The sequence below is a fragment of the Notamacropus eugenii genome, chromosome 5 (assembly GCF_028372415.1).
Source record: "Notamacropus eugenii isolate mMacEug1 chromosome 5, mMacEug1.pri_v2, whole genome shotgun sequence".
In the NCBI taxonomy this organism is placed as follows: domain Eukaryota; kingdom Metazoa; phylum Chordata; class Mammalia; order Diprotodontia; family Macropodidae; genus Notamacropus; species Notamacropus eugenii.
This window is the reverse complement of record NC_092876.1, coordinates 437,789,893-437,816,797: the sequence shown is the minus strand read 5'-3', so window position 1 is coordinate 437,816,797 and position 26,905 is coordinate 437,789,893. Positions and strand designations below refer to the sequence as shown.

Genomic DNA, 26,905 nt, shown 5'->3' with positions numbered 1-26,905 from the left:
TGAAGTCACTCTAGATCAGGGATTCTTCCTTTTCTGTACCTCTTCTTAGAACTGTATTTTTAGGTGATTCAAAGAAGTGCTAAATTTCCATTAGAGGTTAGTGAAAATAAAGATATAAAGGGTTTTTTTTTTTGCCCTCTCCAAGTTTATAAATCTCCTGAAATATGTCTATGAACCCCTTGGAGGTTAAGAATCTCTGCCCTTTCTTCAGTGGTTCCCTTTCTGATGTCTCTAGCCTTATCCACAATTTCTAAATATTCTTCCACTTCATCCAAATTGTTCAATTCAGTTCAGCAAACATCATTAAACAGAATGAGTTACATGGTGCTGACACCCACTTTCACTGGGAAATAGATAACAAATTTAGATAAGACGTCATCCATGATCCATATATTTGGGGCACTGGAAGGATAATCTAGGGCAGCCAAGGTCTCTGCCCCAATGGAGCTCAGTTGAGATGAATAATATGACACAAAATAAATAATTATAACTAAAAATATATTAGCCCAGTGCCCCAGGCAACTTTATGACTGTAAGTTGCTAAGTGGACTCTGGTCTGCATTGCCCTGTCAAGGAAGCATCCTCACTGAGAGTTGCCTATACCAGTAATTATAAAATAAGTGTATATTTACATACAAGAGCCAGCCTGAATCTGAGGGACAATTGTTAAATTTTCAATGAACTTTTACCTTTCAGAAATGAATAGGGGCTTGATTTTTTTGTTTTGTTGATTGTCTAGACTTAAGAAAGCAAAGGTGAAAATGTTAGTAATACAGATTAAACATAAAGTGTGTGTTGTAGGTTCCTGTATCTCCCCACCCCCCCAAGTCAATTGTTAAACATTTACTACTCAGATTATTCATACTCACAAACACACACATGTTAGTATATATGTGTGTATATGCATATATGTGTTACAGATATACACATGTATATGTGGATATAAATAGATATATATATGTGTGTATTGGTGTACATGTGTATGTATCTATTTATATCTATCTATCAAAATATTCCTTCTCAGGGAGCAAGAACCAGGTCTTTGGGTAATTCTGAATATATTCAAATGAATGCCCAAGATATTTCTTAGTCCTGGTTTGGTGGCAGGAGTCAAAATGAGAAATCCAGCAATTCCTGTCCACAGTTCTCTAAGGCAATGGTCTCCAGAGGTAACTGGGGTTCCCCATTGGGCTGTGGCCTTATACAAGGGAGAAAAAGTGACCCTTGTTCCCCCTTTAGTGCAAGCCATCAGCCTCCCTCCTTGCAATATTAACCCTTTCTTTATCACTATTTTAAGTCTAGACAGACTGGAGGTAACCTGTGGCCTTGAGGCCACATGTGGCCCTCTAGGTCCTTAAGTGCAACCCTTTGAATGAATCCCAACTTCACAAAACTAATCCCCGTGATAAAAGGATTTTTTCAGAAGACTGCACCCAAGGACCTAGACAGCCACATGTGTCCTCAAGGCTACAGGTTCTCCACCCCTGATCTAGACAATAAAAAAAAAAAACAAATAAATGAAACACTGATTTTTAGTACGTTAGCCAATTTCTGAAGCACAACTGCTCACATTGAAGACCACTGCAGGTCAGGGTGCGAGACTGGAAATTTGGAGACCTCTGGTCTAGGGCAGTTTGGCCATGCCCACATTTGTTTAAGTACAGTACTGAACATGAGCATACATGCCCTCTACATTGGTACCTTAAATGCCTCAAATTTTGTGCCTGTCTTCTCTTCCCTCTGTATGCACTTGGATAATAGGGGCCACTTAAACAGCAGGTACTTTACAACTCTACAATCTTGAGATGAGAATTAATAGAGAGGAATCAAAAACTTATGGACATATTAGAAATGTGGTGTAGTGAAAGCATATCTGGAAAGAAGGATGGGACTCTAGCTCTGGAACAAATTACGCAACCCAGAGGAATTCAGTCTCACCTTTCTGTGTCAGGGTCTCTTCATGCACTTCCTCACAGCCAGAGCCTTGGTTTCCCCCTGTAAGCTTTGGACCCTCAGGCTTCACTTGTGGAGAATAGAGGAAGCCCAGAAAGCAGCTAATTCAGATCAATGATACAAGACAATCTGATTCAAAATCCTTTGCCATCACTGCTTGTGGGGTGGGGAACTAGGGCAAAGAACCCCTAACCCAGCAAACTCCTTACACTTGAAGCATGTACACCTGCTGGAGCAATAACCCTAGCCTTGACTCAGTTTGATTTTCTCAGCTTCAACTATCAACACTGACATACAAAGCACTGGGGATTCCAAGCTACTGTCACTCCTACACACAGGTGGCATGGCTCCCATTCACACTTTTCCTCTCTCCTTCTTATTCACACAACTGAATCATTCTAAATGCGACATCATCTTCCTTTCTTTCCTCAGTACATCCAGAGGCTAGCTAGTTTTCGCTCCCAATGATTCTTTCAAATGCCAGCACTGGGAACTCGTCCCATTTCTTCCTTTTTTTTTTTTCCAACAAAGCTCTAGGGATTAATTGGTAGCTCTGAGCAGCTGTGTTCCTTCGTGGTCTTTCCCCCCCCCTTCCCCTTGCACAGCTGTTCCCCCTTTTCTGGCATTCTCAGACTTTGACATTTTGGGCCTCAGTTTCTCTCCTGTTTAAAAGAAAGCACTTGAACACAAAAGATCCTGTTAGCTCTAAATTTTCACAGTTCAATAACTGTTTGAACTTTACCCAAATCAAAGTAACTTCTCACTTACTTTGTACCTTCATTAGTATTTGTTTGTTGAAAGGAAAATTCTTCATCTGAGATTTCACCCTGATTAATGAAGCAAAAGTAAGGGCAAAGAGAATTAAAAGAGTTTTGTAGCAAGACATCCTTGGATATCAGCGATGGCTTCAAGGGAGGGCCAACTGTTATTGGGAACTTCAAAGACAATTCGGGTAGGTCCACCTCAGAGAAAATGGCTGGGTCCTCACATCTCAGTTCCTCACCAAAGTTGCAAGAGATGCAATTTGCCGGTAAGGGTACGTGTCACAGGTAAGGGTGTGTGACACATAGCAGGTAATACAAAAATCTGCAGGCTTGATGTTGTGTTCTCCAACACTGATTGACAGGCAGAACTGGGAACAACGGGATATGGAGTCATCATAACTTTCAGTACACTCTAGAGCATCTTCTGCCTTCAGATATGACAAAGAAATCCAGTCGCTGAAAGGCAGTTTTATCATATGCTCTCTATTTGCAATGGCTTAAATGAACAAAGGGGCCTTCATAGCAATCCCCCTCCATTCTTTTCACCTTAGAGGTACCCACCCTAATGACTATTTATAAGGCAGTTACATGACACACTTGATAGTACACTGGCTCTGGAATCTAGACACCAGAGTTCAAATTTAGCCTCATACATTAGCTGTGAGATGCTGAGCAAATCCATTCGCATCTCTTTGCCTTAGTTTCCTCAGTTATTAATTGGGGATAATAATATTGCAACCCCCCAGGGCTGTTGTGAGGATGAAATAAGATAATGATTGTATAGTGCCTGGCACACAGTAAACTCTGTATAAATGCTAACTATTATTATTTCTAAAATGAAAGACATAATTGTAATGCCTTATCTTTTTTCCGTAAGTGGTAGGTTTTAATAGCAAGTGAATGTATGAATGGGAGTGGGGAGGAGGTGTATATATAAGAGAATCTATAGACTTATTTCCCTGCCTTGTGTGTTTGGAAGAAAGGAAAACAAACAAAAAACCCTTCCCCCCAACCCCCCATACCTACCTACAATGAGCCCTGTTTTTCTTTTTATTTGCTGATCAGTAGACCCTAGGGAAGGTCTGGTCTGTGCGCTGAGATAAGGAATTGCATGCATAACAAGTCTGTATCCAGAGGAACAAGCTTCGGCTTCTCTTTGTTTCTTTACTATGTTTTTGAGAGATAAGAGAAAACCACCCGGACAGGATGCATGACCTGAGGAAGTTTTACAACAGTATTTCATCCACTAGTTCTCTGTTCTAAGCTGCTGATTAGAGAAGCCATCCAACACACTCATTTTTTTTCTGGGTTAAAAAACCAAACAAACAAGTGATCGAGTAAACCAAATAAAATTATAGCAAAAAATGCTTACCTGGAGAACAACTAAATTAAGTCAATTCTTAAATTAACATACTAAATTGAGATTGGGAGAGCATGGATTTTCAAACTGTCAGATTAATAAAAAAAAAAAACAAACCTTAATTTTAGTGTTCCTTTGCATTGTCCCTCCCCACTTGGTGGAATCTCCTGGTTAAGTCAATTCAAGAGTCAAATTAGGCAGACAAGGTACTAGAATATTAACAAAAATAATGTAAAAAAGAAATAAGGATTCTCCCAGGTAAGTGACTGGTGATAATCCATCACAAAGCTTATTGAGTTTGTGGCCCAGAGAACAGCCTAAAATTATTAAAGCTTGAGAAGACACATAACTTTATTATAAAGGCAGAATGATGCGAGATTTTGAGTTGAGTAAGATTTTATTTAACTTGTTGACCTGAAAACTTTGTTAAGAAAAGGCAGCATGGCTAAATGCATACATTTTATGATTTAATTAATTAATTGATCAATTCCCCATAAAGAAAACAGTTACATAGCGCTATGGAGTCAGAGGTGACTCTGACTACCTAGTACAGAAATCATCTGTCTTAAGTACATTTTGCCATGAGAAAGAAACTCTCCTAATTAAGCAAATCATAAATTCAGTAAGACAGGACAATTAACAAAGCAATGTTAGTCAGGCCTTGGGATTTCAGGCTGGGTAAGCATATGTCTCAGTGATAAGGAAAGAAACCCCACCACTAGTAAGTGGCAGGCTTCCTCCCCTAAACAGATAATTGACATAGGAAAGGGTAAACAATGTTCAATAGAAATTATGATCTAAGATGTCTATATTTTCTTTATCATTAATACGCCATAACATAGTACATGTCTGTAGATAATAAGATTCAAAGGAAAGTCTCATTATTCAAGATATAGTGTCTTAGGTTAAAGGTCTCCTTAAGGAGTGTAGAGTCGGCCTTGGCTGGCTTTTGCTGACATAGGAAGAGGCACTCTCTGAGTTTACTTCAGAAAGAACAAAGAGATTATTCCAAAATTTTATATTAAACATTATCAAACTTCACTGAAAGTTAGATAAATTCTTATCTGTAAAAGTGAGAGGACTGCGCTAAATGATCTCTCAAGTCCTGTTCAGCCTTCAGTCTATATTCCAATGATGAATGACCTCAAAGGCAGAATGCCTGGGTTGGAGTTCCTGCTTTTATAGTTACCGACCTACCCCTCTGAACTTCAACTCCCTCCCTTGTAAACTAGATATAATGATACTTACAGTAACTATATGGCTCTTGTGTAAAAAGACCTTTCTGAACCAATGTTGTTGATTTTCTTCAGTGTCAAGGGCACCTTTGGCAGCCTGGTGAAGACACCTTCTCAGAACAATCTTTTTAAATGCCTAAAATAAAATACTAAAAAGCAGAAAGGAAATCAAGTGCATTGAAATACAGTTATAAAAATAATTTCCAAAGTTAGTAGACCCTTGAGGACCCCAGGTTAAAGAACCCTGTTTTAAACTGTAATGTGAGACCCTGGGCAAGTCATTGATAATAATATCAGTCGACGTAACAGGTAGCACAAAGCCATGGGATAAGATTACAGTACGGAGGAAATAAGATGAGTTAGAGTTGGGGTTGGTTAGGATTGGAATTAGAAATTGTTTTTCTTTTTCTTTTTTTTTCAATATTCTTTTATTTTTAGTTTCAAATTTTCTCCCCTCTTTCCTTTCCCTCACCCATTGAGAAGGCAAAAAAAAAAACCAAAGACCATTTTAAATACAAAACAAATTCTCACACTGGAATTTAGAATTAGAATTCCTACCTGTCCCGCAAGAAAGAGAAAGAAAGAAAAAAAAGTAAGAGAGAAAGAAAGGAAGGAGGGAGGAAAGAACCTGATCTTTGATCATCAGCTTTGAGTTCGTCAGCTCGCTCTCTCTGGAGGTGGATGGTATGTTTGTTTCACCAGGAGTGCTGTGGAATTTTTGTTGGTCATTACACATATTTTTGTTGTCCAGTTGTTTTTCAGTTGCATCCAACTCTTCACGACCCAATTTGGGCAAAGATACTGGAGTGGTTTGCCATTTTCTTCTCCAGCTTATTTTACAGATGAGAAAACTGAGGCAAACAGGTTTAAGTGACTTGCCCAGGGTTACATAACTAGTAAGTATCTGAAGCCACATTTGAACTCAGAAAGAAGTCAGGACTGACCCTAGCTCTGGCACTCTGTCCACTGTGCCTCCTAGCTGCCCTTCTCACATATTATTTTTTTTATAAATCCTCTTACTGGTTGTGCTCACTTCTTTCATCACTGGTACGTACACATTTTCCCAGGTTTTTCTAAAACCATCCTCTTCATCTCTTCTTACAGCACAATAGTATCCCATCACATTCATGTACCATAACTTGTTGAGTCATTCTCTAATTGATGAGTAATCTTTTATTTTCTAATTCTTTGCTACTCCCCAAAAGAATTGCTATAAATATTTTTGTACATATGGGTCTCTTTTCCTTTTCCTTTGAGTTCTTTGGGACATAGACCTAAAAAAGTATATGCCCAGTTTAATGACTTTTGGGCCATAGCTTCATATGGCTTTCCAGGATGATTGGACCAGTTCACAGGTCCATCAACAGTGAATTATAGAAACTATAATTCCCATAAGGCCTTCAGTGTTTTTCATTTTCCCTTTTTATTGATTTAACTAATCTGACAAGTGTGAGGTGGTACCTCAGAATTGCTTTAATGTGCATTTCTCTAATTATTGTTGATTTAAGGCATTACTTAAATAGGTATTGATAGTTTGTATGTCTTCTGAAAACTGTCTATTCATACTCTTTGATCATTTGTTAATTGAAAAACAGCTCTTATTCTTATAAATTCGCAGTTCCCTTTATATCTTACAAATGAGGCTTTGGAAATTGCTGCAAATATTTTCCCTAATATTCTGTTTTCCTTCTAATTTTAACTGCATTGATTTTATTTGTGAAAAGAAAACTTTCTAATTTTCTGTGGTCAAAATTGTCTATTTTGCCTACTGTGAAGCACTTTCTCTCTCTTTCTCTCTCTCTCTCTCTCTCTCTCTCTCTTTCTGTCTTTCCTCTTTCTCTTTGTGTCTCTGTCTCCCTCTTCCTCTCTCTCCCTCTCTCTCTCTGTCCTATTTGTTCATAATCTCTTCTTTTACACATAGATCTAACAGGTAATTTCTTCCACGTTTCTCTTGTTGTGTTCGTCCTTCATTGCCGAAGAAGATCATGCCATTAGAGAAATGATGACATGACTTGCACTTGACTTTGTTTTGAGTGAGGGAGGGCTGTGCAGGTCACCAGCCTTGTTTCTCCAGAGTCATCTGAATCCAGTGACCTGATATTCCTCAGGATGACTGGAGATGAACCAGGATGCACTGGGAGACCTTGGTCATCATGTCATGTTTCTCTAATTTGCTTATGACACATTTAGTTCTAAAACACGTACCCATTCAGAGCTTATCTTTTAAATGGTATTGCTCTACACTGTGCCTAGTTCTGCCAGGCTGTTTTCCAGTTTTCCCAACATGTTCATGTTCAAGAATGAATTTTTGCCTCAAGAACTGGGATCTTGAGGTTTATAAAATGATTTGCTTCTTATATATGGTGTACCTAATCTAGTATCTATTTCTTATCCAATAAAGATAAGAGATAATATAAAGATAGTAACTGTTTGGACAGTTATGACTTTGTAGTATAGTTTGAGATCATTTACTGCTGGCTCCTTTCCTTTCCCATTTTTTTTTCATTAATTCCCTTGATATACTTGACCTTTTTTCCTCCAGACAAATTAAAAAAATTTTTTTTTTAATTTTTGTTCTATAAAGTAGTACTTTTATAGTTTGATTAGTATGATGCTGAATAAGTAAATTAATCTAAGCAGAATTGGCTTATAACATGTTATATATTTTTATATAGGCTTGATTGAAATTTCTCCTTATTTAGAACTATCTTTATTTGTATAAAATGTTTTGTGTATGTCTTAGCAACTAGACACCTACTTATTTTATATTGTCTGGAGTTATTTAAAGTATTCTGCTTTAAAAGATCACTTTGAATGAATTGGAAAGATAAAATAATGAAAATTGATGTTGATAACCAAAAAAATGCCTGATATTGAAGGTGGCTTTGAGTGGGGGGATGCAGGGAACCTTGGGGTCTTATAGGAATTTTGAAGCAGAACAGCTTGAAAAAATAAACCACTCCATAACTGGTAATCAGAAGGATTAAATTGGTTAAAAACATAAAATTGGTAAAAAAAAAAAAAAAAAAAAGAGAGATAAAAAAGATGAAATCTTCATGAAGATGAGAAATTCCAGTTTTATTGTCTGTTTATGATGCTAGAGCACTTTCTTTTTTAGTATCACTTATAAAACAGTTTGTATCACTTTATATTATATATAATATATGTATTGGGGTATTTTTTCCATCTCTTCCTCCCCAATCAAATGGTAAATTCTCTAAGGGCAAAGATTGCCCCTGCCTCTTCTCTGCCCCCCCGCCCAGTGCTTTGCAATATGGCTGTATTTGTTCATTGAATCTATATTTGTTTATTATTATTATTAAAGAATATTAAATCTGAGTCTGGCAAATCAGAGTAGCACACTGTAACTGGTTAATAAATTGTGGCTGTCTTACTGCAAAATGAAGTCGTGACAAGTGCCAGTTATAATGTGAATTAATCAGAAGTCTAAATCTCAGAAGATAGAACAAAACTGAATGGACTTCACCTTGACCCTGGAATATGTCCTTCCAGGGCAAGACTCAAGTATATAAGGAACTGTGTTCTATTTGTTTTATTTCTAACAGCCTTGTCCATTTCCTACAGCTGGAAGATCCTGCTTAATATATTGATTGAGGCATTAGATGGTAAGCACGGTGGGAAGCACATGATGCTGTGAATAATCTTATTTGACCTTTATGAGACATCAGTTGGATGCAGGCAAATTTATCTTCATAGTTGTCTATTCAGCTTTGGTTTCAATGGCGAAATCCTTCCATGAGGGCTAAAAGCTTCAGCTGAGCGTGTCAGGCAGTAGTGGTTTTCAAGAATAGTGCCTCTCTAAGCACAATCTAAACATCTTCTAATTGAAGCACAATGTCTGGGCCAGATCTGTGCTGCCCATGAAGAATAACAGACTGGTTAAGCATGAAAATAAAGATGTTTATTATTGGCTGTTGTCTGAGCCATGCCTCTAGCCGGGTGACAATGATTAATGATGAAACAGATGAAAAGTGGGCTGCTAGAGCCTGTAACAGAAAAGGTATATGGGTTTGTTGTTACTTTTTTGTGATAATGGACTCTGAGCAGAGAAGATATGATTTGACTATAAAACAAAAACTCATGACCAAGAAATTAATGGTCAGGTAAGGTAAGGGTTGTACAGAAGTTATTATCATATCTACAAAGGATGTGAGGGATATGTGAACTGACTGTAATAAAAGTCTGCATTTGACCAAGAAAAAAGAAAGAAAGAAAGAAGAGAAAAGTCTTAATAACAATATTTCGTCTTTTTTTGTGTTTTTTACTTAGGTATTGACCCCGGCACAGATCAAATCAATTTGCCAGGCAATCCTAGAATCAGGGAAGCAGTATGCAGCTAAAAAGAGAAAACCATTTCCTTTAATGTATTCTTATTATGGAACTGAATACTTGGGTAAGTGAAGACATAAAGAAAACCCTAAGGATGAAGGTCTTTTGTGATTAACTATAACACTGACAGCAAATTGGAAGGTTTTAAATAGTAATCATAAACTTTACATAATGAGAACTCTAGAGATGGTAATCATTTTAAAATAAAGGCAAATGGGCAGTCCTCGTTTAATTCTTGCTTTTATTTGCCGTCATGTAGCAGCAGAATTTGAAACAGCAATTAGAAGGTTCCTCTGATGTAGATTTTTTTTCTAGACTGAGTTAGAAAGATTTTCAAACTCCTTGAAAAATTCATTCTATCTCTTCTGTGTAGCCGAAAAGCACGACTGCAGCTGCTTTCACTTAAGAAACAGCTTTAAAATGGATACCAAAATCTAAAACTGCTGATTGGTAATGATTATAGAGATAAAATTCATACCAAATGAGAAGTGATTACATCTCTTAACTCTGAGACCTGCAAGAATGAGTCTACAGAGCACATTCCTGAAAGGGTTCTTCTTGAACCTAACCGATCGGCTCCCCTGCATTGTGAAGTGAAAGAGCACAGGATGTGGAATCGGAGGACCTGAGTCCAAATCCTGCTACTGTTGCTCGCTACCTTTGAGATGTTGAGTAAATCAACTTAACGTTTTAGGACCTTGTTTTCATTTTCTGTGAAATGAGAGGGTTGGACTACGTGACTTCTGAGCTGCCCTCTGGTTATAAATTTGATTGGCCATGACTGGATGTGCTCCATTCTCTCTACTACATGACAGCTAGGTGACAAAGTAGATAAAGGGCTGGGTCTAGAGTCAGAAAGACTCATCTTCCCGAGTTCAAATCTGACCTTAGACACTTACTAGCTGTGTGACCCAGGGCAAGTCCCTTCACCCTCTTTACCTCAGTTTTCTCATCTGTAAGATGAGTTGGAGAAGGAAATGGCAAACCTTTCTAAGTATCTTTGCCAGGAAAACTCCAAATGGGGTTACTAAGAGTCAGACCTGACTGAAATAACTGAATAGCAACAAAGAAACATCTATTAAATATATGTTCATATGTGTAGAATAAACTTTTATTACATAGCATATATATCTTAACAATATGATGATTTAAAAAATGTGTATGGTATCCACTTAAAATTCTGTGCACTTATCATATTCACAGAAACTCCTCATTTATTCCCTTGAATAGCTACATTAAAAGGAGCTCTGCTCTATCTTGGTAGTACATGGAAATTCTTTAAAAAAATTTTTTCTATTAAAATTGTTTTCTTTTTGTAGCGAGATAGATTGACATTTTCTTAGAAAACAGACTTTTCAAACTAAATCTTTAACCGTATTACAACTGCCAGTGAAGCATAAAAACAATCCTTTCAAGTTTCTTAGTTTCAAAGATGATATATTTTAATCCGAAGACCAGAAAGCTCCTTACAACTTCTTTTGAAAGTCCAGATCCTGGAAGTAAGATGCTTACTTGAGTTTCCTTTGGCAGTTCTGAGGCTATTGGCATATTAAAAAAAATGAAGTCATGTTTATCCTCAAATCCTTTGATCGGGATGACTAGAAATTAGATGGAGATGAGAAAGCTAAAAGCTTTCTAAAAGACAACAAAGCACCAGTCAGAAAGAAGTATAGCTCCTGCCTAGAAAATAAATTGTGCTACCTAGAGCAAAGTCAAAGATGTCTGAGTGGGAGGAAGGAAGCATCGAATATGCAGTTGCCTAAAGAGCAAGCCCAGAGATATGAGTGTTGACAATGGTGCCTCCCCATAAGTGACTCCACACTGATTCAAATTTGAAAGGAGGAATAAAGTTTAACTTTGCTTTAATAATTTTTTCTCTAAAGAGAGTACAGATGAATAGTGTGTGAAGGGTATTGTTGAAGAAACAGGTTTCAAATACTTGAAGACTTTTTAAGTACCCTCAAGCACTTTAGAGGCACAGGTAGGCCTGATGTGGTGGTTCACACCTGTAATTCCTACTACTGTGGGTCATGGAGGCTAGTTCATTGCTTGAGTTTAGGAATTCTGAACTCTAGAAGGACTAAAGCCAATTGAGTGTCCACCCTACGTCTGACCCTAATAAAGTGAGCCCCTCAGAGGGGAAGGACCACCAGGCTCTTCAGGGAGAGGTAAATTAGCCCAAGTCAGAAAAATGGAGCGGTTGCCAATCAGTATTGAAAACAGGCCTGTCAGTAGCCACTGCATTTCCAGCCTGGGTGACATGTGGAGACCCAGTCTCAAGAAGAAAATAATGAGGAAACCTATGTTTTAATAGAAAATCATTCTAATTTTACATTAAAGTGGGTTCCCTAGAGACTATATTATGTTGGTCTAATTGTAATTATTTGAAAGTAATAAACCTGTCTTAAAAAAACAAACTCTAACTATCTCCTCACTAATCTAGATTGTTCTCCCAGTTACTGTGCCACAGAGAAGCTTTATTCCATCTTCCTCTCACTTACAGGTGCGGCTCATGGTCTGTCTTCCATTCTTCAGATGCTGCTGTCTTACCATGAGCACCTCCAACCTGCTGATCGGGAGCTGGTCTGGCAGAGTGTTGACTTCCTCATGGAGCAGGAACAAAATTGCAACTGGCCTCCTGAGCTAGGAGAAATGATTGTGAGGGAAAATGAGCTGGTCCATTGGTGTCATGGAGCTCCAGGTTACACATTTCAATTTAGCTGAAAGTATCCTCCCATATCTGGTGTAGCAGGAAGGAGAGAGAGAGAGATACCACCTCTAGTGGCTTCTGGAAAGTGATATCATAGCATTCTGATAAAAATAAAGTGTTCAGGGATACATTTTCCAGGCTGAGAAAAGCATAAGCCTTCAAGGAGCCTGCAGAGGGGATAGAGTTCAGCTTAGCAGATTGTCTAAAAGAATCACTGGACCTTGAAAAGTTATTTTAGATGTGCTAAATTTGCATTGGTCTGTCCTTATTTAAGTATGAAAGAAGATACCATCAAAGTAGTCATCTATTCCTAACCAATAAAGATTTGAGAATTATACATGGGGTTTAGTTTTTAGATGTTCTCTCTGTAGTCTTCCATAAGCCTAGGTCACTGAGAATTGGTTACACTATTCAGATCAAGAGGAATCATAGCGGATTGGAGCACAGTGAACAATTAACACTTCAGCTACAGTGATGGAGGAAGAAGTCACTTAATCCCTGTTTGTTTCAGTTTCTCCATCTGTAAAATTGGGATAATAATTCTGCCTCCTAGGGTTGTTGTGAGGATCAAATGAGATATATTTGTAAAGTGCTTAGCACAATCACTGGAACATAGTAAGTGGAATATGAATATTAGCTATTATTTTTACTAGCTTTTATTAATTTCTCACCTGGCCATTCTCACCTCTTTTTATTACTAGGAGTTTTTGCTTTCTTAGAGAGGCAACAGCACCTTCAGGTGATATATGTAGATACATGTTTCCCATTAGAACTCAAGGAAAGGGGAAATAAAAAAAAAATAGCCTATGATCTACTTCCAGATTTTTAGGATCTGATTTGTTTTTCTTCTTTGTGGAGCATTTGCCCGACCCTCTCCCCCCATTTTATTACTTGTTAGTATCTGTATTTGAGGGAACGCAGGGAAATTTTTTAATCCCTCAAACCAATCAGTTTTGCTAGTTATTAGTTTCAGTGAGGAAAAAAATATTGAATAGGGAAGCAATTTAAGTATGGGCCAATGTGAGATTTGGGAATTACGTAGAGTTTTTATTTTTAAGTGCTCTCTCTTCAGTCCTTCAGAAGTACAGACAATTGAGGATTGGTTATATTATTCAGTTTTGCCTTGACTTGCTTGATTTCAGTAGGCTCCTTACTTATTACCCAATTCAAATCCAGTCTAAGATCTCAAACGTTTATATTTTAATAGCCGGTTGAACCCTCCACCTGTAGGCAATGTTGCACCTAACCATTCCAGATGTTCTGTCTTATACTTACATTCCTATGAAAAAAGGAACTTTAAAATGGCCTTTTTCACCTGCTTTTTCTTCTGTTAAATCCTATCTTCTATAACTTCTTCATCTATCCTTATTGATGAGGAACAGTTTACCATTTTGGATGGTGTCTGGGCTAAGCCTGACTCAGGCCACACCCCTGGTAATTTGAGGTTCATTGTTGGAACAAAATGAGATATTTGTTGGTCATTTAATAGTTAACAAAGAGAGATTTGCTTAGCCAAAGAAGAAGGATAATCAACAAGGATGGTCTTGGCAGACACCTTGAATTAATGAAAAGGATAATTGCACATGAAACTGCAAATCTACTAAGCACAACTTGTTATTCCTTTCAAATATACAACAAAATTTTCATATAAATTCCTTTTTTTTTCCTTCTCCCTAGAGGTGACTACCATTAGACTCAAATAGGTGTGTTTACATATGTATATATGTGTATATATGTACATACATATATATGTTTATATACACCCCCATATGTAGATACATGTAAAATTATTATACTTGATACTTTTAAAAGAACAATTAGCCTGACTTACATGGGGGGAGGACTTAGGACATGGAATATTGCTCTTAGACAGATCTGGTATCGCTTTAGATAATTAAAGACTAGATATATGCCACTGTGTGTAGAATATGAGTTCCTTTTTTCCTTACCTCTCCTAACAGACTTCATATTGCATGTACAGAATCAGAGAATTTCAACCCTCATTTTGCCAATTAGGTTTAACCAAAGTTAATGAATCAGTGAAGTCAAATGACTTGTGGAAAGTTAACATAGCTAATTAATGGGAAAGGTAGAATTAGAACCCAGGTCTCTTGTGAATTCATTTCAGTTTTTTCACATTATAGCACTTTGATCATTTTCATTAGTTACCACTGTGTCTTCAATTTTTATGCATCTTAGTACTTCAGTTATTAAATCTGTGATATTATTGGTTGTGGGTACTTCCTACAGTAGTGCAGATAGCAATCCATCCATGCCTTCTCATTCTGTGCCAATCTTGCCCCTTTGTTCCCATAATTGCTCTGGAGAGGTCTATCCAACATGATGGAATTCAAAAAAAACAGTCATGGGTACCAGTGTAACCACAAAACTTGAACTATTCCCCTGTTATCCCTTGCTCTCACTATTTAACTTACCCTTTTTTTATTTTTGGCTCATACTTGTCCATTTTGTTTGATGACGCTCTTAACTAAACAAACTTTAATGGATCTGTAATTGTGTTGACATAGGTGCTCCCTCCAGTGGTACTGTTAAAAACTCATCTCCACCTTCTTATTCTGTACAATTGTTGCTTTTATTTTCCCACAAACTCTTCTTAATGGATCTACACAGTGTGCTAACAGCTTTCCTCTAGGTCTTTAAACATTCCGTGGGCAACAGCGCATGGCAGGGATTGTCCTTCTGTTAACCGTTGTTCTTACTTACTGCATGATATACCCACATCTTTTCCCAATATTTCCAAGGTATTTCCTTTTATGCTGCTTTCCATGCATTTTTTCATTATTACTAGCATGCTAAAGACTAGTCATGCCTACCAAACATCTCTACACTGCCTTTTTATCAGCCATCATGTTGGAAATTTTATTGCTCCATGATCTATAGTCATATAATATCACTGAAAGAAATACTGGTGTTAAAAGAGATTTTTTTTTTAATAGTAGCAACCAATTTGTTGCAGAGCAATTTCCCAAATGCAATCTAAGACCATCAGGGCTTCTGTTCCCCTAGGATAAGTGTTGAGACCAGAAAATCACTACAACACCATGCTGTGGTGTCAAAGTAGGACCATTATGGAGAAAAGTGAGGCTACATGCCTTGCAAGTTGGTAAATGTCCAGGCAATCAACACAGTCGTTCTTTTGGGAGCATCATTTCATTCTAATATTGGCTCCATTGGCACCTATCCCTAGAACCCCTCTTTAATATTATTTTTACATAGTCTAGTGTTCCCCAAATTATTATAGCTGCAGATCACATTAATGTTCAAATTACATTCATAGAACTAATAAATGTTATTCTGATGGGATCTGAATACTTTCAGGATAAAGGTGGGGGCAGCTGAAGAATTAGGAAAGCCCCTCAAAAGAATTAAACCTCTTTTTAATATCCAAATTTGCCATATAAAACTCCTTTTCATAATGTATACTTTCATAAATAATATTTTATAGAGGAAATATCATGAACATGCAAAACTCATTAAAAACACATTTCAGCTAAGATAATTGAATTTAGAGAAGAATCTAGAGACCATCTTGTATCATAAAATCATAAAATCTCTGAGTTAGAAGAGACCTCTACAGTCATCCTGTGCTTATCCAAATCCAAAATGTATCCAAATAGGAGCCCCATGCACTAAGAATTTATCCTCTAGCTTCTCCTTGAAAGTCTGCAGTGACATCCCTCTATCTCTTGGGGCAGAGCCTTCCATTTTTCAAGAGCTCTAACTGTTAGGAAGCCCTTCCTTATATTGATTTCTAAATCAATCTCTTGGCAACTTTTACTTGTTGCTGCTAGGTCTTGCTGGGGCCAAGACGTGTAACATGATTTCTACATGAAGACAATTGTCAGGTCCTCTCTAAGTCTTCTCTTCTCCAGATATGACCCAGTTCTCTCATTATTCTATTTGCTGTCTTCCGGACTGGCTTGTAAGTAGCCTTTCTAAAAATGTGGCACTAAGAAATCAACGGTCCAGATATGGTCTGACCAGAGGACAATAAAATTGGACAATTACCTCCTTTTTTGCATACCATGTTTCTATTAATGAATCAGTCAACCAATAAACATTTATTAATCATTTACTATGTGCCAGGCACTGTGCTAAGTCCTGGGGATACAAAAGGAGGCAGTATTATTGCAGTCTAATATTAAGGTAGTTTTATATAATTATAAATTACGCTTATAACCATAACTCTTAGTGATAGTTAAAATAAAGGTCCATGTGATCTTCATGTAGTTTATTCTAGTACTTTGAAAATTGATAATAGTATCTATCACAGCTCTCAGTTAACCAGAATATACAATTAAACTGAATAATTTAATTCTGAAGCATTCTGAATAGAAGGTCACTATAGTTGTCATAAATTTCAATTAAAGAGTCAAATAAACTGTGTTTTAGTCCTGACTTTGCAAATGATACATACGCTGAGGAAACAAGCAAATCCTTTATATGAACCTATAAAACTAGATGATAAGGTTTGCTTTCCTCAGGAGGAACTTTTGATATGCAGAATTATGATTGAGTGAAAGCATGCAATGATGTAGGAGTCATGGTGGCACAATCCTTTGAGTTCATATCCATTAGGTGGAGGACTTTCTAGGATTTACTATAGTGATTGGAATTTCCCACATTTTTACTGTTACATGCCTTTAATAAAATTGCAACATATGCTATAGCTCAGAATCATTGCATCCATTTATCCACTGAACTATAAACCCAGACCTTTTTAGAAAAAAAAAAAAAAGTGGGAAGCCAAAATGGTCAACCTATCATTATTTATGCTTGGTCTGTTGTTACTAATGGTTACAGAAGCATCTAAGAGAAGTGTGCCTCTCAGCTTAGAACTGTCCATTTCTATCAGAAATTGGTAGAGTGAACCTTCACTTGTTGATACTAATAGAGAGTTCAATGGACAGTCCTAAAGTAAGAGGTCATTGTCGGAATTTGCCTTTGGAATACATTTTTGGAATAATTTTAAAGCAGAATTTCTTTTCTGATTGTGTTTGGTTTAGATGGTACTAGAGTTTGTTTAGCTCCTCTGAGCAAACAGGAAATAAAAGTGATGATCCAGCTCAGAATCATATTGAATTGGCAGCAAGCTTGAGATGAAAATAATAATCCCAGCAAGTCCAAGATTAAACATTTTCCTCTAGTAATCCAGATGGATTTTCATAATAGTTTCACCTTGGCCCCCTTTTAACTACCTCTAAATATGATGGCAATAATAGTGTTTTTTAAATGAGAGGAGATTTACCTCACTAAATCTTATTTAGTATCTTATTTAAAAGAAATTTATTTGTGATGCTTTTTTAATATCATAGTAATTTCCTAGCATACCCTCTCTCCAACTGAACCCTCACAAAAACAGTTCAGAAAAACTGACCAACAAAATGACCATATCTGACAAGATGTGTAACATTAGGACTCAGTAATCCTTCAGCTCTTTCCTGAGAGCAGAAGGTATGCTTCATCATATTTTCTCTGGGACCAAGACTGGTCACTACAATGAATCTTAGTTAAGTTTCCTTGTCGTGTTGTCTTCATTTGCATTTTTAGTTGTATGTGCTTTTCCTGCATCGGCTTAGATCACTCTGTACCAGTTTATATCATTACAAGTTTCTCCAAATTCTCCTTACATTTCTTACATCTTTTGCCTTATAATAGTGACTGGTATGGAATAACTGTAGCACTCCTCCCTTTCCCAAATCTTGCTCCATAACAACCACCAATGAATCCTGCAATCTAATCCAATAAACCAATCTAATAAACACGTATTAAGTGCCTGTCCTGTGTCAGGCACTGTGCTGAGTTCTGAGTATACAATTAATAAAAAGAAAGACAGTCTTTGCCCTTGAGGATCTTATTACATAAAGGGAGAGACAATACACAAAAGGAGACAAGAAAGTGGGAGAGGGGACGGGACACCAAGGGTACCCTGTATGAGGGCATCTTATCCTGTGGAATTGAAACCAGGCAGGACAGCAGATACAGAGTGGAATGAGCTGAGTCTGGTTTCTGCCCTCTATAAAGGAAGGCATTGGGAGGAGTTTGGTATTCTCCCCTCCAATCATACAGGAGAGGAGGCTGAGGAGGGTGGTGTCAGTCAAGGTTAGAGTGAGCGGTATGGTAATAAAATTAGTAGCCATGAGTTCATCTTGGGAGGAGCATCTTGTTCCATGGAGTTAACATCAGGCAGGGTGGCAGATGCAAAGTAGAATGAACATGAGTCCAGTTTCTGCTCTCCATAAAGGAAGGCTTGGGAGGAGTTTGGTATTCTGCCTCCCAGCCCTGCCTCCTCCCTGCTCCTAGTCCTAGTCCAGCTTATGAAACTCCTGGGCTGTTGCTCCAGAAAAATGCTTTCTTTCTTTGTGGAATCCCAAACAAAATGCATCATAGAAAGTAAGGATTATTTTAGAACCATTTTCTTCTCCATGTTCCTTTCTACTTTTTCCCTCTTTTGTCTGAAAAGCTTCATCTCTCCATTATTGCTTCACCCTCTTCCAGCCTTTCACACCTGACCTGTTCTAAGTCACAGCAGGGAGGAAGTACACAGCAAAAATCAGAGTATAGGTTTACAGCACAACAGGTGGTTGCACCCAGAACTAAATTTAGCCAACTACGACAGATCCCTGCCCTCTGACTAATTTCACTGCTATACACAAAGTTTGGGTTGGTAGCCTTTTGTAGTCCAAAGTTCTGCCAGACAAACTAGATAAGCACACTTCCCTCTTCTGCGGCCTGGCCACTGTTCCTGTCTTGTCACAGCATTCTGCCCTGTGCACATCGTTAGACATGCTGATGTAGGGCTTCAAAAACAGTCCCTTCTCCTTCCAGGACACTACAGTCAGTGGATTCCTTCTCTAGATGTGACGCCAAGAAATAAAGTGACAACAAAACTACACTTACTCTTCTCTTATTGCTTAGAGAGAATCTAAGATTAGAACCTTCCTAGTTGTCAACCATTAAATTTACTGTTTGCCAAACATGGATTACATCCTTAATATATCTTTGCCTCCATTTTTTAAACATTAAACTATACATAATACTTCCCCTTGGTCACATTCAATTTATTTTTGGAAAATGTGGTGAAACTATAATTTTGAATTTCTAAAATAATGAAAGTATACTTTAATATTATTACTGCATTCATTCTTGTATAAAAGAGAATTTTGCACTCATATTTTGTATCAAAAAATCCAGATTTCACCAAAAAATTGTTTTGTACTAATACTTAAAATCGATATGTAGAGTTTGCGTAATCCTCAGCCTCAGTTCCTGTGGATCTGATGTGTTCTGATGACTAAGGGAAATCCACAGTAGTAGAGGGAGGAGTCCAAAAGGGTGTGTGATCCAGAAAGAAAAAATCAGAGGTCATCCATAGGAAGTAATTCTAAAGGCTGAGGAATTAATACAGTTTTAAGGGCAGCATGCCGGAAAAAGGAGGAATCAGAACTGGCAAGATGGCCTCATAAACTTCCTTTCTCAAAACAGTTTATGGCAGGAATATGATAACCATGTCTGCTCTCATTGCCCTGGGATTATAGGCTGATGTGTGAGCTGTAGCACCAAAGTGAGACCAAAGGCTATGTAAAGTTGAAGTTCTAAAAAATTGCTAAACTCTGTATACCCTTTGATCTCTGCATACCACTACTAGGTCTATACCCCAAAGAGACCAAAGAATGAAAGAAAGTACCTATATATACAAAAGTACTTCTCACAGCTGTTTTTCTCATGGAAAAGAAATAAAAATTGAAGGAGTGCCCCCAAACTGGAGCATGGCTGAACTAATTATGGGATATGCATGGAACAGAATATCATTGTGGCATAAGAAATTATGAAGAGGATGGTTTCAGGGAAATGTGGGAAGACATACGAAGACAGAGTAAAGTGAGCCAGGAGCTAGGGAATAATTCATACACTAAGAACAATATTCTAAAGACAAACAACTCTGAAAAACTAAAAACTTTCCAGAAGCCTGTGATGAAACATGCTACCCATCTCTTCATAAGAGATGATGGATTCAGAAGAAGACATTTTTTTTTTAATATGGTCAATGCAGGAATTTCTTTTGTGTGACTAAGTATATTTTTATAAGGATTTTCTTTTTCTTTTTGAGAATCTAGAGGAATAAAAATAGATTTTTATTATCTTAAAAAAGAAATTTTTAAAAATGAAACTTTTAAAAAAATGAGCTGTTAACTTTTTTTTTTTGTCAAGAATCCTTCAGCAATCTGGCAAAGCCTATGAATACCTCCTCAGAATAATGTTTTTTAAATGCATAAAACACATGGAATTGCAAAGGAAACAGAATATGTGAAACAACAGCTATCAAAATATTTTTTAAATAAAGAAGTTCATGCACCCCAGGTTAAGAAACCCTGACTTATTCTTTAGGATAGAATTATAACACACACTGTGATTCATAATTGTCTAATTTTCCTTCCCTAATGTATACATTCATGCAGAGAAATATGTAAAACTATATGGTAATCTAAATTTATAACATATTAGTATATAATCTAGATTATATAAACAGCCTGGTATTACATTTATTAAACTATTTCTAATTGCCTATAGGATCTTTTTACTTGGCCATCCCACAAATTACCTCAGACTCAACGTGTCTAAAATGAAAACATGGGTCAGCAGAAAAAAGACTGATGAACTTTGGAAAGACTTGTACTCTTTCTCTAACACTTTCCAGCTGTGTGACATTTGACCTCACTGAGCCTCAGTTTCATCACCTTCAACGCACTATTTACCTCAAAAAGTTGCTGTAGTAGAAGAGTATTGTAAACACTGACGCACTAGGGAAAGGTTAGCTTTTGCTGCTAGGACTGAACTCAACATTTTAGCCCTGTCTGCTTCCCTGCTTCTCTCTGGGGTAGCACCATTCTTCTAGTCACCAAGGCTTGAAGATTCAGCCATCCTTGATGACTTCTCTCATTTAGAGAACAGGTCACCCAGCCAGGAAAAACTGAGTTCAAGTCTTCCCCATGATATATAATAGGAGTGTGACCCCAGGCTAGTCATAAGCTTTCAGTGTTAAATGAAACTCCTTAACGCTCTAAGTTGCAAGAGAAGGCGCCATCTTATACTGTATTATGAATAGGAAGTGCCTTACCAGCCACTTCCTACACCAGTGAAATTGCAGGTCTAGTTTCTATGCCAGTCCTTTTCCCATCACCTATTATTATTATCATCATCATTAATTATTATTACCCTCCAAAATATGAGACCTGGGTTCAAATCCCAGATCTGCCATTTTCTCACCAAATGTCCAAGTCCAGTCTCTGGGTTTCATTTTTTTTGTCATTAAAACAAGGTGGCTAAACTGAATGCTCTCTAAGACCCCTTCTGGTTCTTATCCTGTAACCTTTAGTTTAGAAGCTAGAGAACTACTCTTCATATCTTGATTTATTTCTTGTCTTGCTTTTGCACTTGCCATTTTATTGATTGAATGGATTTATGTTGAAATCAATGTCTCCTCCCTGAAACACTGCAGGAGGACCATGGAAGGACGGGGAGCAGAAGCAGTTCCACAACTGCACAGTTTGGACTTGTAAAGGGGATATTGTTTTGTGGGGTTTTAGGGGTTCTTCTGATTTTAATTTAACCAACGTTGTGTAAGAGTATTTAACCATCATGCATTTTGACATTTTGTGAGAGAAAGCTAAGCTGTGCAAACATTTAATCACTACAAATTCTCCGATTAGACACAAATTATTTATTTGTGTCCACAGGAAATATCAGACCACCTGTAAAGTAAAGGCATTATCCCAACTTAGTATTTCCAGTCCTGCTTTCTCCAAAGGGTATCCAAGGGCAATCATAGCAATTTATAATAAATCTAACAGAAGAGAAATCTTATTTATAAATGAAAAGTATGCCCTCTTGGTTGAGTGACAGATGCCAACTTGGATATCTTTAATATTTTTACAGGAATTGCCTACCTATTTGCCAAAGCATACCTGGTTTCCAAGAAGCCTCAGTATCTGGACACTTGTATCCGGTGTGGAGAGCTCACATGGAGAAAGGGCCTTTTGAAGAAAGGACCTGGGATCTGTCATGGTGTGGCTGGCAGTGCCTACGTATTCCTCCTGTTATATAGACTGACTGGAAACTCCAAATATATCTACAGAGCACAAAGGTCAGCAGTATCTCCAAAGAATTACACCTCTTTCCAATGACTTCTGACCCACTGTAAAACTGTAAGGCTACAGCTTTCTCGTTTTAGGAATTGGAAAGAGAATTAGTGATGCTGGGGGCCCTCATCACCTCAGATTCCTAAGTGCATGACTGGTCTAGTTACATCATTCACCTGCTTTACACCTGAATGAGGAAAGATAATAATCATCCTGTCTGATCTGACATTGAGGGATGGAAGTGACATAAAATAAAAGGGTTAGACTAACAAGCCATCTATTGGTACTATATTATCTCTTTTGAATGGACTTGGGAAAAAGGTTATTTTTTTCTATCAAGGTTTAGGAATGTACTGTAAAACTTATCATTATAAATGTTTAAAGGTCAATGAGTTTGAACCCATTCATGTTTTTCATCCCTATTATCTTTCCAAGCAAAACATCCATATATTTGTTACTCTTTCTGTAATGTTTCCAGACGTGCTCTAGTTCGTTTAGTGAGAGGCAGAATTGGGAATGCAGAATAGGGAATATGGAAAGTAACCAAAACTTTAGCCTGAACTGAGCCTGCAATTCTACCAACTAAACAATACTGCCTCTCTTTCTGTGAAGAATCCAGAACCTTTTGTCCTCCAAGCTAAAAGAGGTCCCTTCTTGACTTACAAGACATCATACAAGTACTATGGTTTTGTCTCATTTGCATATTTTCCCCTTATTTTCTATCATTGATCATGATCGTTAGGTGATAAACACAGAAACATCTCATCTAACCGGAATTCATCCACTTGGCAATATCTATAACGTAGCTAAGACCTGGGAAATAAGCAAAAACAAGCACGTGAGCATCCAAGGTAGATATTCCAAAATCCATGTCCTAAGTCCAAAGTCTATGTTCTTTTCTCAAAAGGAAACCTCTGATCCTTATTCTGAGGCAGGCAGGTAGTGCAATGGATAGAGTACTGGCCCTGGAGTCAGGAAGAAAAATTCAAATTCAGTCTCAGGCATTTTGCTAGCTGTGTGACCCTGGGCAAGTCATTTAACCTCTTTCTATCTCGGTTTCTTTATCTATAAAAGGGCTATAATAATAACAACTACCTCCCAGGGTTGTCATGAGTATAAAATAAAAAAATTTGTTAATTGCTTTGCAAATCTTAAAGTGCTATATGAATGATAGCTATTATTATTGGACATATTTATACTATATCTATGCTATAAATATAGTATATACTATACTATATCTGTTCTGTAGACTCAAGTTTATTATTCATCCCCAAATAGGAGGGACGGTAGGTGGAAGGGAGAAAGACTATTTTAGGCAAGGCAGCTAGCTAAGATGCCCATGGAGCCACAGGAAGCCTGCCTAGACCATGTGGTGGCATCTTATGATCCAGATGTCATTTTTTTCAAGATTTCTTTTCATACTTCAGAAGTCTATTATTCCTCTAGGGTGAGTATGACTTCCAATGATGCGTTGTCAAGCCTCTACAACTTGGTTGACAATCACAGATAATTTTTGTGACTGAAAATTTTATCACTCTGTAGCCAACCTGGCCTTTATGAACTTAGCTTAACTGGTCCTTAGAGAAGTCATATAGCCTAAAACCAACCCCTTCTTTGAAGTCTTTAACTTGTGCTGTGCTTGGGAAGCCCTAAAGTTACCTATGAAGCAGTAAGAAACAGTAGTGTAAGACTCAGAGGAAGTCTAAAAATATCACACTAATAAACACACTTAGGAAGAATGAAGTGCTCTCTTAGATGTAATTTTGCATAACTGTTAGGCATGGGTACTGATTCTGTAACTGGGGTAGGGCCATCAGAGCTTCATCCCAGGACACTGAATTGGAAGTATACCACATTTATAGGGTTCTGATAATACTTTAGTCCTTCAGCAGAACAGAAATGACAGAACTTAAAACTAGTTAGAGACAATAATTAGTTAAAATAGAAGGCTACCAGGAAGATAGGAAGGAAGGAAGGAGAAAGATCGTCCTCCACCTTACTTCTCCACCTGCCTCTTGACTCAGGAGTACTTTGTGATCTTTGCTCCAGGTATAAAAATTCCTAGTTGTGGCTCTGATGGACACCTAGTGCTAGCATTTATCAAGCCTGGAAGTATGGTATACAATATCACATGACCAAAGAATTGTGGCCTTATCTCAGCATAAGAAAACAATAGCCTTGAATATGGTTGTGATTTTAGGTCTTGAAGTTACTTTCAGGGTCATCAATGTATTCATTTTTTGTGATGGTGCACATTGATCTGTTTCCTCTGAGATGTGTGAGAAACATGTCATTGAGATGGTGAAATCTCTCTTGGCTCATGACATAATAGCATCCATCAATGGAAAGTAAATGACCATGCTCTTCTGAGAAAATGAAATGCATAATTCCAGTTTCCTCTGGAAAAGGTTGTTAGACTGTTGTCTAAGAGTGCCAATCATATAGAACCACAAGTTAACCTAAGGTAGGGTCAGATGGAGAATGTGTAGCTCCCTAATAGTCTTAATCTTTATCTGTAAATAGCAGTTGCTTTCTGTTCTGTCCAAAAACTCCAAGAGTCTTCTCTTCCCAGATGGATTCTTTTGTGATGGCAAAGTAGGCTATCTTTTGTCTCAATTCTTACCTAGTCCTTAATCACTGAATGTGTGTTGTGAGGCCTGGGAAAGACATTAGCTTCAAAAGACCAAGGTCTCTCACTACATCCTGGGCCATCTCCAGTCATCTTGATCTGTATCTTATTGCTGGACCAAGATGACCCTAGAGGAGAAAGTAAGGCTGGTGACTTTGCACAACTTAAATTCACTCACTTAAATTCAATTCACTTGCATGTCATAGTATCACCTCTCTGATGTCATGGTCCTTTTCAAGAATGAAGGACAAACAACACACCTAGCTCTTAATCACTGAATGGGCATTGCCTCAGTCAAACTGAGACCTGGGAAAGACCTCAGCTTAAAAAGACCAAAGTCTCCCACTGCATCCTGGGTTATCAGTCGTCATTTTGACTTACATCTTGCCACTGGACTCCAATGTCTCTGGAGGAGAGAGTGAGGCTGTTGACTTTGTGAAGCTGTGCCACACTTAAATCCAATGGACTTGTGTGTCAAGACATCAGATAACAACAGGAGACATAAAAACTAGACACAATAACTCAAAAAGCACAGTCCTCTGTGACCATTTGGTAAGTAGTCCTAGATGTCTATAGGTCCTGAGAGCAATAGTATAAGATAGGTCAATAGTGGATGTTCATAATAATGATCCTGAATCAGTCTAAAAAGTTGAAATTGTGTTCAATATCAGCTTTAAGTCAGGGAAGTATATAGTATATATTTTCTCATTTCAAATAGCTAAAAAAAAGAACAGTAACAAAATACTTCTTGGTGAATAATATCCCTCAGTTATTGAGTACAGTGTATAAATTCAGAAATATGGACCCCTAAATCATAGATAAAGATCCCAGCATATTGATTTGGAAAAGCACATTTTATTCAGTCATTTTTCAGTCTTGTCCAACTCTTTGAAACCTTATTTGGGGTTTTCTTGGCAAAAATACTGATTTGCCATGTCCTTTTCAGCTCATTTTACAGATGAGGAAACTGAGGTAAACAGGGTTAAATGACTTGCCCAGGGTCACACAGCTAGTAAGTATCTTAGGCCAGGTTTGAACTCAGATCTTCTGGACTCCAGGTCTGGTACTCTATCCACTGCACCACTTAGCTGCCCTAGAAAAACATGTATATACATATATTATATATATGCATATATATTATACATATACATTTATATAGATATAAAATACGTACATATATTTGATTAATAGATCAATACATTAAAATCAGATAAGAACTATGTTTTAATGTGGTTTAGGTCATACTCAAGAGTTGTGGGCCACATGGTTGGTACTATGGATCTAGAAAATTCAACTCCTCAGAATTATATCCTCCTCCCCCAAAAGAGTATCAGATAACCAAGATTTTACTGCATTAGGCGTTCCTGGGGTTTATAGCACGTGTTTAGTGGGAACCTTTCATTTAGACTGAAACATTAGCTTCATCTCATATTCATTTAACACCTGATATCCATGAAGACACTGTCAGGAAAGCTTCCCATCACAGCAGTCAGATTTTGTCCTTTGGGTCCATGCTAACAGCTGCCCTGTGTTTACTATTTCATATTAGTCAATCAAAAGTTGTCTGTCCGTAGTACAATAGTGGGTAGCACACAGAAATGCATTAAAGTGACAGGACCTTTTCTCATCTAAAGGTCACACAGACAAGAGAAACCTCAAAAAAAGACCTTGTATCCAGAGTTATAGCGTGGAGAAGGCATGTTCCATTGTGAGGAAGGTGAAAAAGAAATAAAAAAAGGGAGAA

At 37.5% G+C, this 26,905-nt stretch overlaps 1 protein-coding gene across 1 annotated transcript in view; it reads left to right on the top strand.

The window, feature by feature from the left end:
* LANCL3 (LanC like family member 3) overlaps window positions 1-26,905 on the top strand; it is a 109,199-nt gene that overhangs the window by 65,464 nt on the left and 16,830 nt on the right. The window contains exons 2-4 of the mRNA XM_072615186.1: window positions 9,603-9,726; window positions 12,166-12,363; window positions 22,330-22,537. Coding sequence (XP_072471287.1) covers window positions 9,603-9,726; window positions 12,166-12,363; window positions 22,330-22,537 — 530 coding nt within the window. The remainder of the gene's footprint in view (window positions 1-9,602; window positions 9,727-12,165; window positions 12,364-22,329; window positions 22,538-26,905) is intronic.